Here is a 13003-nt window from a genome sequence, read left to right on the forward strand (position 1 = left end):
TAATGACTGAGCCATCCAGGTGCCCCAAGGAGTAAGTTTTTTATTGAGCACTTCTGTGGATTTGATACTGATTTAACAGTTGACCAAGTTATTCCTGGTTTTTCTGGGGAGGAAGGGTGAGACTTTCTCTAAAGTGTAAGGTATGAAGGAGAGCTTTTTTTTTTTTTTTCTTGAAAATGAAGGGGGCACCTGGGTGGCCCAGTCTCCAACTTCTTGTTCAGGTCATGATGTTGCATTTCGTGGGTTTGAGCCCAGCGTCGAGCTCTGTGCTGACAGTTGAGAGCCGGGAGCCTACTTCAGATTCTGTGTCTCCCTTTCTCTCTTCCCCTCCCCTGCTCATGCTGTGTCTCTCTTTCAAAAATAATTACTAAAAAAAGTTTTTAAAAAGAAAAAAACCTAGGAGGACTGTTGGGTCCTTAAGGCAAGACTGTTTGAGGTGCACTTTAATTTGTAATATGAGGTTCAGAGCTGTAACTGAATTGGTCACCTGGGTACTTTCAGTGCTCTAGTTCTCCATTTTCTCCATTAACTTGTTGATGGTATAGCCTGGAAGCCAGGATTCTCAAATGCTGTCCAAGCAATCTTCCTAAAACTAAGCTCAACCGTCTTACCTTGACTTTCCCTTAGGAATGGATTTTTCCAGCCTCATTGTGTTCATTTACTGTACTCAGCCCTTGAGGTCCTTACTAACCGACTGAAGCAAGGAGAACCTGACCAGGCCTTGGAGGAATTGCTCAGGTGGGTCAGACTACATATTACAGAGTGTTGTCCCAAGAAACTTCTAGAAAAAGATTAGCAAGATTTTTTGGAAACCACTTGGGTGTCTCCCAGTAGTCGTGAGAGAAATTGATGTTTTCAGCTGCTTTTCCTCAGTTATATGAGCTTCATCACGTATGTATTCAGATAAACCCTGAAACATTAGAAACTGTTGAACAGTCCTACTAAATCTTTGTGCATCCTTCATCCCCAAAGTTTGCCTTTTCAGGTAATGATCTTGAAAACACTAGTAATCTGTAGTGAACTCTTGATTATCCAGGAACCTACTCTGTCTTTTAGTACGTTAGGGTAGTTAGGTAGCAGTAGTTACCACTGATCTTCTCTCCATCTTGGAAGAAGAGAAGCCTAGGCTTAGGGCAGGCAGTGGAGGAAGGAGGTGAGGAGATCTAAGAAGTGTGGCTCCCAGCATCCTATCCCAGCTTCTCCCCGAGTAATTTGGTGTTTCTCTAACCTACTCTATGCTGTCTTTGGGTCTGCAGTCATTATTTATCATCCCTATAAGGCAAGACCTTACTTTGTTTTAAATATAGTGCTTTTAAATTTGTTTGACTTCCTTTCCATAGTCAATCAGAGAGTTGACTGTAGTTTTATTTCAACTACAATTTTGAATTAATTTGAATTAATTGTGACTCCCTATCTCCCATTATTTCAGTACAATGAAAACTGACCATATATGGCACGCTTATTTAAAAGCTCTGCTTTCTCTGCCTTATAATTTCCTTTCTCTTGTCCCTATAAACGTAGAATTTAAGCCTTATTCTCATTGTGTTTCCCTAGGCCTTAAAGAGCAAATAATTTGTCCAGGGTTGCTCATACAAGCATGGCATAGACTCCTATTTAGGTCTCTGGTGTATGTGACTCTTCAAGGCCAGCACTCCATCCACTGGGCTCTATTCTGCCCTGGCTTTCTTCATACAAGGTTACAGTTCCCTATCAGGGTCCTGAAAGGTGATGGCCACAAAAGCACCTGAAAATGATTAGACCATTAAATACATAAGTGGACTTGAACAACTCATGAATTTAGACATATCTGTAATATTTGTGGTATCTTTTTTGTTTTGTTGTCTCCTTTACAGCCAGAGCTTCAATTACTTGCAGAATTTCTCTCACAGCATTCCCAGTTTCCAGTGTGCTCTTTATCTCATCAGACTTTTGATGGTCATTTTGGAGAAATCTACAGCTACTAAGAACAAAGGAAAAATTGGTGATGGACTCAGATCATCATTTTTTTTTTTCCACGAATAGGATTAATAATTCAAGTTTGTAAACTTAGTGCTTCTTAGGAACTTGTACGTTTTACATGTAAATCCCCCCCATAACTGTGGGTGTGCCCTCTTGCTATATCAAGTAACTATGATTGATCTCTGCTGACATTGCTTAGTCTGATTGGGTTAGTTCAGTTGGCTAGGTAATTTTCTGTTTGCCTTCTGTTTATTCATGTCTTTTTTTTTTTTTTGGTAAATCATCTGAGATATTTGACAAAAAGAGATACAAACTACAAGGTAAATAAAATGGGTGGGAGAAGGAGAACAAATCAAGATTAAGTTTAAAGAAAAGCTGAGCCCCATTCCTAATCTTTATCTTTGGTCATAGCTCTTAGAATGCAACTCATTGATTTATACATCCTAATTGGCAGTACAGACAGAACACCAGAAGAAAATGCAAAACAAACCTTTTATTACTTCCTGTTAATTTCAAGGGGAGCGTTTGGTGTGAATCTGAGGTTGCCATGGCTTATTGGTCTGCCCAGGAGGAACAAGATTGGTTTTCCTACTGCTCAGCAGTGTGTGTCTATTCAGTTTATGTTTGTGTATGTCAGGACAGGGTAAGAGGGTGGAACGTGTTGAGTCTTAGGTTTATTTCTGGTAGAAGGACCACTGGAGCAGGAACCCATGGCAGCTTTTTTCAAATTGTCTGTTAGACTAGGAACTTCATAGTAAATATAAAAAAATAATAATAATCCTTTTGGGGTGCCTGTGTGTCTCAGTTGGTTAAGTGTATGACTTTGGCTCAGGTCATGATCTCACAGTTCATGAAATTGAGCCCCGCATGGGTCTCTCTGCTGTCAGCATAGAGTCCCGTTCTGATCCTCTGTCCCCCTCCCTCTCTGCTGCTCCCCTGCTCACGATCTTTCTCTCTCTCTCTCTCTCAAAAGTAAAGTAAATAATAATAATCCTTTTGATCATTAATCACCCCCCAAAAGACTGGAAAACAAGAGTTTGGTCAATTTTCCATGCATGAAATGCATTTGTCTTGTTTCTCCAACAGCTTCATTAGCCAAACAGTTCCTCTGTCGGGTATGGCCAAGTGGGGAGAAAGAGAAGAGCAGCATCTCTACTGAGCAGCTCCATACTTTGCTCAGGTGAGAGCCTCGGTTTCTTTACATGAGCCAAATAGTCCATTTTGTCACTGTTGGGATCTCTTGCCTGGTCAAAGACTGAGGAATTACTGTGGTTAGGGGGAACTTGGAAACCATGAAGTAGGTTTGAAATTAACAAAAAGTTGGATAATTGTATCATACAGCTGAAACTAATGTGACATGATATGTTGATTATACTTGAAAAATAAAATAACAATTTGGAATATGTGGATTGTAAGATCCTCTAGTTCTGTTTTATATTGTCAGCTAGTTCCTTATTATTAAATTATAGAGGAGAAAATGGAGGCGTCTGTAGTTGTATTGTGCCTTGTTAACCAGAGTTTTGTAATTTTTTTTTAAGTTTGTTTATTTATTTTGAGAGAGAGAAAGAGTGCATGAGTAGGGGAGAGAGGCAGAGAGAGAGAATCCCAAGCAGACTCTACACTGTCAACAGGGAGCTAGATGCAGAGCTCAGTCTCACAAACTGCGAAATCATGACCTGAGACACAGTCAAGAGTTGGACACTTAACCAATCGAGCCACCCTGGCGTCCCCAGAGTTACATCGTTATGTATTGCCTACTATATCCAAGACTCATCCATCACTTCCAAAGTGTCTAACTGTATTTCCAATTAAAACATCATTTCTTTTACCTCCTGACAATTGTCTGGAATTTTCATCTTATTAAGAATAAATGCTAGGGGTGCCTGGGTGGCTCGGTTAAGTGTCCCACTTTGGCTTAGGTCATGATCTCAACAGTTTGTGGGTTCAAGCCTCATGTCAGGCATTGTGCTGAGAGCTCTGAGTCTGGAGCCTGCTTCAGATTCTCTGTCTTCTCTCTCTCTGCCCCTCCCCCAATCATATTCTGTCTCTCTCAAAAATAAATATTAAAAAAAATTTTTTTTAAAGAATAAATGCTAGTAGTTATTGTAAAGCTAAATAGCTGGTAATATCTCAAGAAGGAAATCTTGATTTAGGAATTCTGTAACATGTGTTCATACTCCTATTGCTCTCAATGCAGCATCTACCTGGAGCATACAGACAGTGTTCTGAAGGCCATAGAGGAGATTGCTGGGGTTGGTGTCCCAGAACTGATCAGTTCTCCTAAAGATGGATCTTCCTCCACATTCCCCACCCTAACCAGGTAAAGGAGTTCTCTCTTCCAGTTCTTTCCCTAAGTTAGAATCACATTGTCCAATGTATGTGGTTTCCAAATAACTACCTTACCCTTCATCTAATTCTATTACAGATGGTAGGTACAGTAATTCATTCAACACATAGAACGTATACTGTGCATTCTTTCCAAGGGGTTCTCAATCAACCCATGTGAAAGGACCTTAGTGACGAATGAATTTTTAGTAGAGTCTTCAAAGACAATAAATATTTAGTCACCAAATATGTCTTGTTAGTACTTTGATCCTTTAAAAGTGAGACTAATATTTTAACCACCTTTAGGATAAAGTGATTATAGTATCCAATCATGTGTACATCTCAGTGGGTTTTTTGTCTCATACAAAGTTTATAAATCACTTTCACATTCTTTATGTCATTTAATCCTTGCATCGATTCTGTGAGTAGGTATCATTATCCCTGTTGTACTGATGAGGAAAATGAGCCTTAGAGAGGGAACTTACTCAGACTTAAACATGCAGTAATTATGGAACTAGGAACTTGAATTCAGATCTTTTTTTTTTTTTTTAATTTTTTTTTTCAAAGTTTATTCATTTTTGGAACAGAGAGAGACAGAGCATGAACAGGGGAGGGGCAGAGGCAGAGAGAGAGGGAGACACAGAATCAGAAACAGGCTCCAGGCTCTGAGCCATCAGCCCAGAGCCCGACGCGGGGCTCGAACTCACGGACCGCGAGATCGTGACCTGGCTGAAGTCGGACGCTTAACCGACTGCGCCACCCAGGCGCCCCATGAATTCAGATCTTTTTACCACCACTTCATGGCTCTTTCCATGCCACTACACCGTTTCCCTTTATAAAGTTAATTCCATTGTTTCACAGGCCATCTTCTTGGACTCCTTTTTTAATCCTTTCAACCCCCACCCCCATTCTTTTACAGTGGACCCTAGTGAAAGGAAATTCAAAGAGGTGGAGAAGGAAATGATTTTTGGTTCCTTGGCTTCTTCCTAGGAAGTTCTATCTAACTAGTCATCCTTGTGTGGGTGTGCATATTTTTCCCCTTTTAGGCACACCTTTGTCATTTTCTTCCGAGTGATGATGGCTGAACTAGAGAAGACAGTGAAAGGTCTTCAGGCTGGCACAGCAGCAGACTCGCAACAGGTGGGTCAGATACTCCCAGCACAAGAAGTAGACCTGACTAACTAGGAAGCTTCTGTGTCTTCTATTTCTTGGGTCCAGGTTTTCTTCTAAGCTACTTCCTTTGAGTTACAGAGATCCAGGATTCCTTTTCAAAGAACTCTTGGTTTAATTTCTTTCCTGTCAGTTTGAGAGAGGATTGGGTTCTGTATTCCCTGGCTACTACCCAAGGGAATGCTCAGGCTTCTCCATAAGCCATAGCCCTGGAAAAAATGTCTTTGGTCCCATGCCTGCCAGCTTGCTGCTTGTGAGCTGGTATGAGGTGAGCAGGCCTGTTTAGGATGCTGTCACACTGGGCCTTGGCAGTCCGCTAACCAGAGCTGAGCTAGACTGCTGACAGCATAGGTATCACAGAAGCCACAGGGATCTGAACACCAGCAGGTGTGTTACAGAGGCTTTTTCCTATTTAGACGTTACTGAAGAGGAGTTTTCTTTTTAGAAACTCTCTCTGAGGTACCTTAGTGTTATATGTATGCGGGCCTCAGAGCCATCTTGTGGGTGCACTGGTAAGATCTCTGAGAGAATAATTGGCTTAAATTAATCTCTGAATAGCTTTGTAATCCAAGACCCATATATTAGTGGGAATACAATAATAGAAGTACTTGGCTGATTCAGAAGTGCCTATATATTTGATTACCCCCAGATTCATGAAGAGAAGCTCCTCTACTGGAACATGGCTGTTCGAGACTTCAGTATCCTCATCAACCTAATAAAGGTGAATGTGGAGGCTCCTTGACCCACCTCACCAGCTAACTATAGAAACCAACAAGGGTCCTGGCTTCCAAAATGGACCTTCCTGCTCCTTTCCCCACCCTTCCTTGGGGTTTGTTCTTCCCTGTCTTCCCTTATCCCTCTACCCATCCTGGATAACCCCTTCTTCTCTGAAAAGGCAATGTCTTTTTCCTTCTCTTCCTTCCTCTTTCTCTGTCTGTGCCACAGTACTATTAAACAGATCTCACCTTGTCTTGGGTCCTCTGTGATCTGAGTACATTCCCACTAGCTCCCTTTTCCAATCCTGAATGCCTTCTTTATCCCTCAAACACAATGTGTACTCTCACCAACTCCATGATTTTGCTAGGGTATTCTCCCAGCTCAGAATGTCATTCTCTCGCCTTTCTGCCTCTCAGTCCATCTGTCTTAAGGCTTCACTTCAAGGTTTGGACCTCTACGATGCCATCTTAATATCCCTGAGTTAATATCCCTGAGTTAGAGTAAATTTCTTACTCTTCTTTGCTTCCCTCTTCCTTTTTTTTGAATTTCAGTGATGGTGATTACCTTAATTTCTGTTTTGTAATTAACTATTGACATGCCTTTTTCATTTTAGAATTCTCTACACCGCCCAGAGCTGTGATTTGCACAATGGGGAAGAGGCTGGGGGTGCTCAAAGGAGCAGACCTCAGCTTTGGTTTCTTGTCTTTTGTGTCTCCAGGTGTTTGATAGTCGTCCTGTTCTGCATGTATGTTTGAAGGTGAGAAAATGACCTGGCCTTCGTTAGTATTTATTGTTCCTGTGGATCTCTAGAGATGGCCTCAGCAGAAAGGAGTTGCTTAATACTTTGTCCACAAGCCAGAATTTTCAGAATCTGTGCTAACAGGTGGTAGTTTAGAAAAGACAATGGATATGTTTTCCCATACTAGTTGGATGACTAGAGAAGCTAATTTTGCTATGAGTTTGAAAATTTTTGGTTTGAGTCTTAGAACTAGCAGGAGTGGATTCAGGGCAGCTGACTTTAAGAACAAAAGTCACTCCTGCCATTCCTTCCCAGGCAACAGGGAGGAAGGAGGAGTGGGTGATTGCTCTTTTTAAAGCCCATGGCTGGCCTCATGAATGTGGAAGCTGGTATCCTGATAACCACTGAACTCCTCTCCCAAGGGGAGAGCCCATATTAGCCTTAGATTTGATGACGGGTCAGGAGCTAGGGAATGTTATTGGGAGAATGTGTCTTTCCGACTCCTGATGGTTCCTTCCAAGTGAATAGCACCTTATTCTTGTTACCTTCTAGTCCCTCTCTTCCTCTTTACTCTCTCTGCCCTGGCCCAGTGTGGGAGATGGGTGAGTAGGGAGAGTGGTTTATCTGATCATTAAATTTGGCAGTTGATTATGTGCTTCCTCATCTCTATACCTTTTTCCTTTTGGGTGTAAGTGGTCCTTAGGGAGATAAGGTCCTCCTCTGTTTTCTGTGCTCTCATTCTTACATGGATCAAGGCTTCTGCTCATTGTCTGTGTCTAGGGTAGGTAAGTTTGCCTAACTCTGAGGCTTAGTTAGCAGGCCCATTTAGTTTTTGAATTAAACTTACATTCTCCAAATTAACCTTTTGGATTCCTCCCTGCTTATTTTTTATATACAAAAATAAGATAAAGCCCCTGGGCTGGGTGATGCTGTGCTACCTCAGGCAGGGGCTGTTCTGGTGAAAGACCTCAACAGAGGTCATCACTAGTGTGTCTCTTCTCTTCTTCAGTATGGACGTCTCTTTGTGGAAGCATTTCTGAAGCAGTGTATGCCACTCCTAGACTTCAGTTTTAGAAAACACCGGGTAAGAACTGAGAACACAGAAGAAAGGTGTGCTCTGTACAGTTACTCAGAAGATACATCCATGGTGACTCCTGAGCTCGGAATGAGGGTGGTCCCATTCCTAGGATCTGGGCCACCATTCTACTGGGGCTCCTTTGGTCCACTTCAGCTATCACCAAAGATGCCCATATTGGACCAAATATTTCAAAGTAGGCTAAACTCCTCAGACCCACTCTGATTTAAACCCACCTTTCTACTTTTACTCCAGATCTGGGGGTAGTTGTTCCTTTTAGCTTGATTTTATTGTGTTGCTGCATTCCCAGCACCTCATGGATCAGTGTGTCATTTGCTTATTCCTTTGCATTTCTCTAGGTCTACCCTCAGAAACAACAATAATAATAATAGTAATAGTAGTAAACAGCTCATTGTGTCATAAACTTTTTGCTGTTGTAATGGATAGTCTGGAGAGTTTTTTTGGCCAAGTGAGATTCAGGGTTAGAGTAGTGAAATAAGGATAAAAACAAAGGATGATTCCTTACACATATTTAACAAGTTTGCAAGACGCTTTCACAGTATTTGGTTGGTTCCTCCTTATAACCTAGAAAGAGAAAGGGGAGGATAGCTAGTTAGTCCTCACTTTGAGGGCCAAATTGAGATGATTACCAATACAAGGCTGGGACCTGCAAGGTTTATCCTCTTTGGAGCCCTTGGTTGCATCTAGAATGAAATGAGAGCATTTAATATGGTATTTATGAATTTTGTTGGTTGTAGGAAGATGTTCTGAGCTTACTGGAAACCTTCCAATTGGATACGAGGCTGCTTCATCATCTGTGTGGGCATTCCAAGGTAAGAGGGGAGAGCAAGTCATTGCATCATCCTGCCTGTTGGCTTAATCTCAGTGTGATCAAGAGATCCATGGGCTCCACTTCCTTCATCCTTTTTTACCCTTCTTGAGTCTTTATTTTTGAGACTGTGTGTGTCTAGAGACAGTTTAATTCAGAGTGGTCAGATCCTTAGTTGCTAGTTGAAATTGGGCAATCACATAGAGGGGAGTTTCTGGCTCTGAAGTTTGACTCAAACTCCATAGCACTGTTTCCTGTAGAAGTTTCTCTTTGGTGAGAGATAGAGAATGTTGGTGGATGTGTTGCTGCTATAAAGTACTCTGGGTGGGAGGAATATTATATAAGTGATGATTTTCTGCTAGAGACAAGAGGTGGTTCTAAAAGCAACCATCTGTAGAGCTTTTCAGGCTCTACTAACTTGTCAAAGAACACATCTGTCTCTTGTGAGAACATTTTACCACTAGAGGATTTTTCCACTTGAAGCCTACAGTTGAACCATTGTCACTTTTTGTCTGAAGGCATACAGAACCACAGAGCTCTGTAGTCACAGGCAAACCAAATGATTCTTCAATTCAGTTCCTATGGCTCACTTCTTCACTTCGTTCTAACTTTAGAAGGTGAACAGTGGAGTTATAAGGGATACTCTGTTGTTTAATATCAGTATAATACATATTCAAGAATATTGTAGGTGAATTCCTTGATAATTAGTCAATAAGAGGTTATGAAGAAGAACCTAAGGTGTCGGTGTTAGGTCTTCTAGGCTCTTTTAGCTTGAAGGAGAGCTGCCATTCTCTTTAGAGATGGCTGTTTAACAGAAATGTGTCTCTGGCCTGTACTGGGAGGACCTGTGCTATTTTTTAGTGTTCACGATGTCAGGAATTCACAAGTTTCTGTGTAGGAATGTGAAAGAATGATAGTCCAAGTGAGTTGGGTGCATTGGTTTCTATTCAGATTCACCAGGACATGAAACTCACCAAACATGTGCCTTTGCTCAAAAAGACGCTGGAGCTGTTAGTTTGCAGAGTGAAAGCCATGCTCATCTTCAACAATTGCAGGGAGGCTTTCTGGCTGGGCAACCTCAAAAACCGGGACTTGCAGGTAAGCCTAGAGGCATGCCAGTGATAATCTACTCCTGTTCTTTGTGAGAGCATCAGAACGTATGTCAAGGAGGTCAACTGAGCCCTGTTCTCCCAAGACTGTTTTCTCTTAAGGCTATGGCCATTTTGCTCTTAAAGTTAGGGCAGATTGCTTATGGTCTTAGTCATGGGCTCCACCCCTCATCATAGCCAGCAAAGGCACCAAAACATGCCACTGATAATAACAATGGCTCAGAGATAGAAGAGCCAGATCAGTAAAACCTCTCTCCTCAACCAGAGTGGGCTCCTGTTGAGAATCTACTGAGGGTAGGTTCACAACATTTTTTTATATGGACAGACTTTTTAAAAAGTTATTTTCGTTTTTTTTTTTCCCTAACCAGTCTGTCTTATTTCTGAAATTATTCTCTGCCTATTTTTAACAAGTAAATATTTCTAAGGTCTTTCACCTGTCTGACAGAGTGTGTGAGTGGGGAAGAGGCAGAGACAGAGGGAGATACAGAATCTGAAGCAGGCTCCAGGCTCTGTGCTGACAGCTCAGGTCTCAAACTCATGAATGGCAAGATCATGACCTGAGCCAAAGTTGGACACTTAACGGACTGAGCCACCCCAGTGCCCCAGAAATTGTCATATAGGGTACAAGTCCTTCTCATTCACATATACAATAGCTCAGGGTTTTATAATCTCATATATGAAAAGAATAGCACCCCAGAGAATTAGTTTCCTTTTTTCACATGTGCTTTATGAGGTACTGTTATTTCCACTGTACTGTTTTGTTTTTTTTTTTTAAGTTTATTTATTTTGAGAGAGAGATAAAGAACGAGCAGGGGAGGGGCAGAGCGAGAGGGAAACAGAACCCCTAACAAGCTCCACCCTGGTAGTGCAGAGCCCAGTACGGGGCTCAAGCTCAGAAACCGTGAGGTCATGACTGGAGCCATAACCAAGAGTCAGATACTTAACCAACTGAGCCACCCAGGTGCCTCTTGCACAATACTATTAAAATACTATAATAAAACAATACTGTAGTTTCCCTGAGAAGAGTAAAGCTCAGAGAGGTTAAGTAGCTAAAGTCATTTAGCGGTAAGTGAGAGGTGCCAGGATTTGAGTCCAAACAGAAATGATGAAAAGCTGATGTCTTTAAACCACTTTGTATGCGGTGTTTCAGCTTCTACATGGCCATTTGTAGTTGGTGTGTTGGTGGTCATATACCTTAAGGTATTTGGGAAATTTTAGAATGATACTCAACATTAAATGAGTCACCAGTATGTCCTGGCCTTGTAAAATCTAGTGTGATACTAGAATGCAACAATAGACTTCTTATAAAACTACATATTATATGGGAGCCACACTTACCTCAGAAAATGTGATTATCACTTCTTTAGGTACTAGATCACAGTTTGGTGTCTGTGTTTGACCATGTTTGAATGGCTAGAATATCTTGTGTTATCTACAAACCAAGCCTTTCTCACCTTGAGCCCCCAAATATGTTTATTGTAACCCACCATTTTTCTTGGCCCATCTGCATTTAGGGTGAAGAGATACTATCCCAGAATTCCCAGGAGAGCACAGCCGAGGAGAGTGAGGATAATACAACATCCCAGGTCTCCAAGAGCAAAGCAACAGAGGTATCTCTGCGTAAGGCCCCAGACTGTGCAGTTGACAGTTGTATTTTTTTAAGTCAGTAGAAAGTATAGAACTTGCTTTTTTTTTTTTTATCTTAAATCCTTGTGAGTTGGCACTACTTTTTTTTTTGTCTGTCATTTTATTTTTTTTAAGTTTATTTATTTATTTATTTATTTTTAAAATTTTTTTTTTTCAACGTTTATTTATTTTTGGGACAGAGAGAGACAGAGCATGAACGGGGGAGGGGCAGAGAGAGAGGGAGACACAGAATCGGAAACAGGCTCCAGGCTCTGAGCCATCAGCCCAGAGCCCGACGCGGGGCTCGAACTCACGGACCGCGAGATCGTGACCTGGCTGAAGTCGGACGCTTAACCGACTGCGCCACCCAGGCGCCCCTAAGTTTATTTATTTTGAGAGAGAACATGAGCAAGGGAGAGAGAGAGGGAGAGAGAGGGAAAGAGAGAGAATCCCAAGCAGACTCTCTGCTGTCAGCGCAGAGCCTGGTGTGAGTCTCAAACTCACGAACCGTGCAATCATGACCTGAGCCAAAGAAGAGTTGGATGGTTAACTGAGTGAGCCACCCAGGTGCCCCTGTATATATTTTTAATGTTTATTTTTGAAAGCTAGTGTGCATGTGGGAGCAGGGGAGGGGCAGAGAGAGGGGGAGACAGAGGATCTGAAGCAGCGTAGAGCCCAATGCGGGGCTTGAACTCAGGAACTGCAAGATCATGACATCAGCCAAAGTCAGATGCTTAACTGACTGAACCACCCAGTCACCCCAATGTTTATACATTTTTGAAAGAGAGAGAGAGAGAGAAAGAGTGCAAGCAGGCTTCACACTTAGTGTAGAGCTCAGTGTGGGGCTTGATCTCACAATTGTGAGAATGACCTGAGCTGAAATCAAGAGTCAGATGCTTAACTGACTGAGCCACCCAAGCGCCCTTATGTTTTGTGTTTTTTTTTAAGTTTATTTATTTTAGTAATCTCTACACCCAACATGGGGCTCGAACTCATGACCCCAAGATCAAAAGTTGCAACTCACTGACTAAGCCAGCCGGGTACCCCACCCTGCTTACGTTTGTAATCAAAGACTTCTATGCTCTTCACCATTGCCTCCAGAAAAGCTTCTGTTTTTATATGAAATTGTGTGGGGGCCAAAAGACTCTCTCAAGTTGTGGCATATGTTGTCGAGTTGAAAAAACCATTTTATAGAGGAAAAAAGAAGCAGTCTGGTGTTCTCTGAGTGTTGAGAAGAATGAGTTAAACCATTTAAATATGTTTTGTGAATATATATGATAGAAACATGAACGCATTTGGTGGAAACTAAAGCACAGAATCAAAAGCTGCAGTCACTAAGGACTACAGTAAGAGAAGGGGTCCTTATTCTTTTCTGGGCTATTACAGATATTTTCAGGACTTTACAGAAAGCTGGAAAAAAAAATGGATATTTTTATTAAATTTTGTTACAATTC

The 13003-nt window shown here is 41.7% G+C and overlaps 1 protein-coding gene across 3 annotated transcripts in view; it reads left to right on the forward strand.

The window, feature by feature from the left end:
• The window catches only part of FANCD2 (FA complementation group D2), a 63811-nt gene that overhangs the window by 48869 nt on the left and 1939 nt on the right, over positions 1–13003 (forward strand). For 2 of the 3 annotated variants that reach the window (XM_045493756.1, XM_045493754.1), the window contains exons 33-43: positions 628–738; positions 1854–1981; positions 3046–3139; positions 4157–4279; positions 5331–5424; positions 6104–6175; positions 6890–6928; positions 7920–7994; positions 8744–8818; positions 9766–9912; positions 11438–11533. In XM_045493756.1, the coding sequence (XP_045349712.1) occupies positions 628–738; positions 1854–1981; positions 3046–3139; positions 4157–4279; positions 5331–5424; positions 6104–6175; positions 6890–6928; positions 7920–7994; positions 8744–8818; positions 9766–9912; positions 11438–11533 (1054 nt within the window). The remainder of the gene's footprint in view (positions 1–627; positions 739–1853; positions 1982–3045; positions 3140–4156; positions 4280–5330; positions 5425–6103; positions 6176–6889; positions 6929–7919; positions 7995–8743; positions 8819–9765; positions 9913–11437; positions 11534–13003) is intronic. The other variant, XM_045493757.1, reaches the window with a different exon arrangement.

Source organism: Leopardus geoffroyi, chromosome A2 (genome assembly GCF_018350155.1).
Source record: "Leopardus geoffroyi isolate Oge1 chromosome A2, O.geoffroyi_Oge1_pat1.0, whole genome shotgun sequence".
Taxonomy (NCBI): Eukaryota; Metazoa; Chordata; class Mammalia; order Carnivora; family Felidae; genus Leopardus; species Leopardus geoffroyi.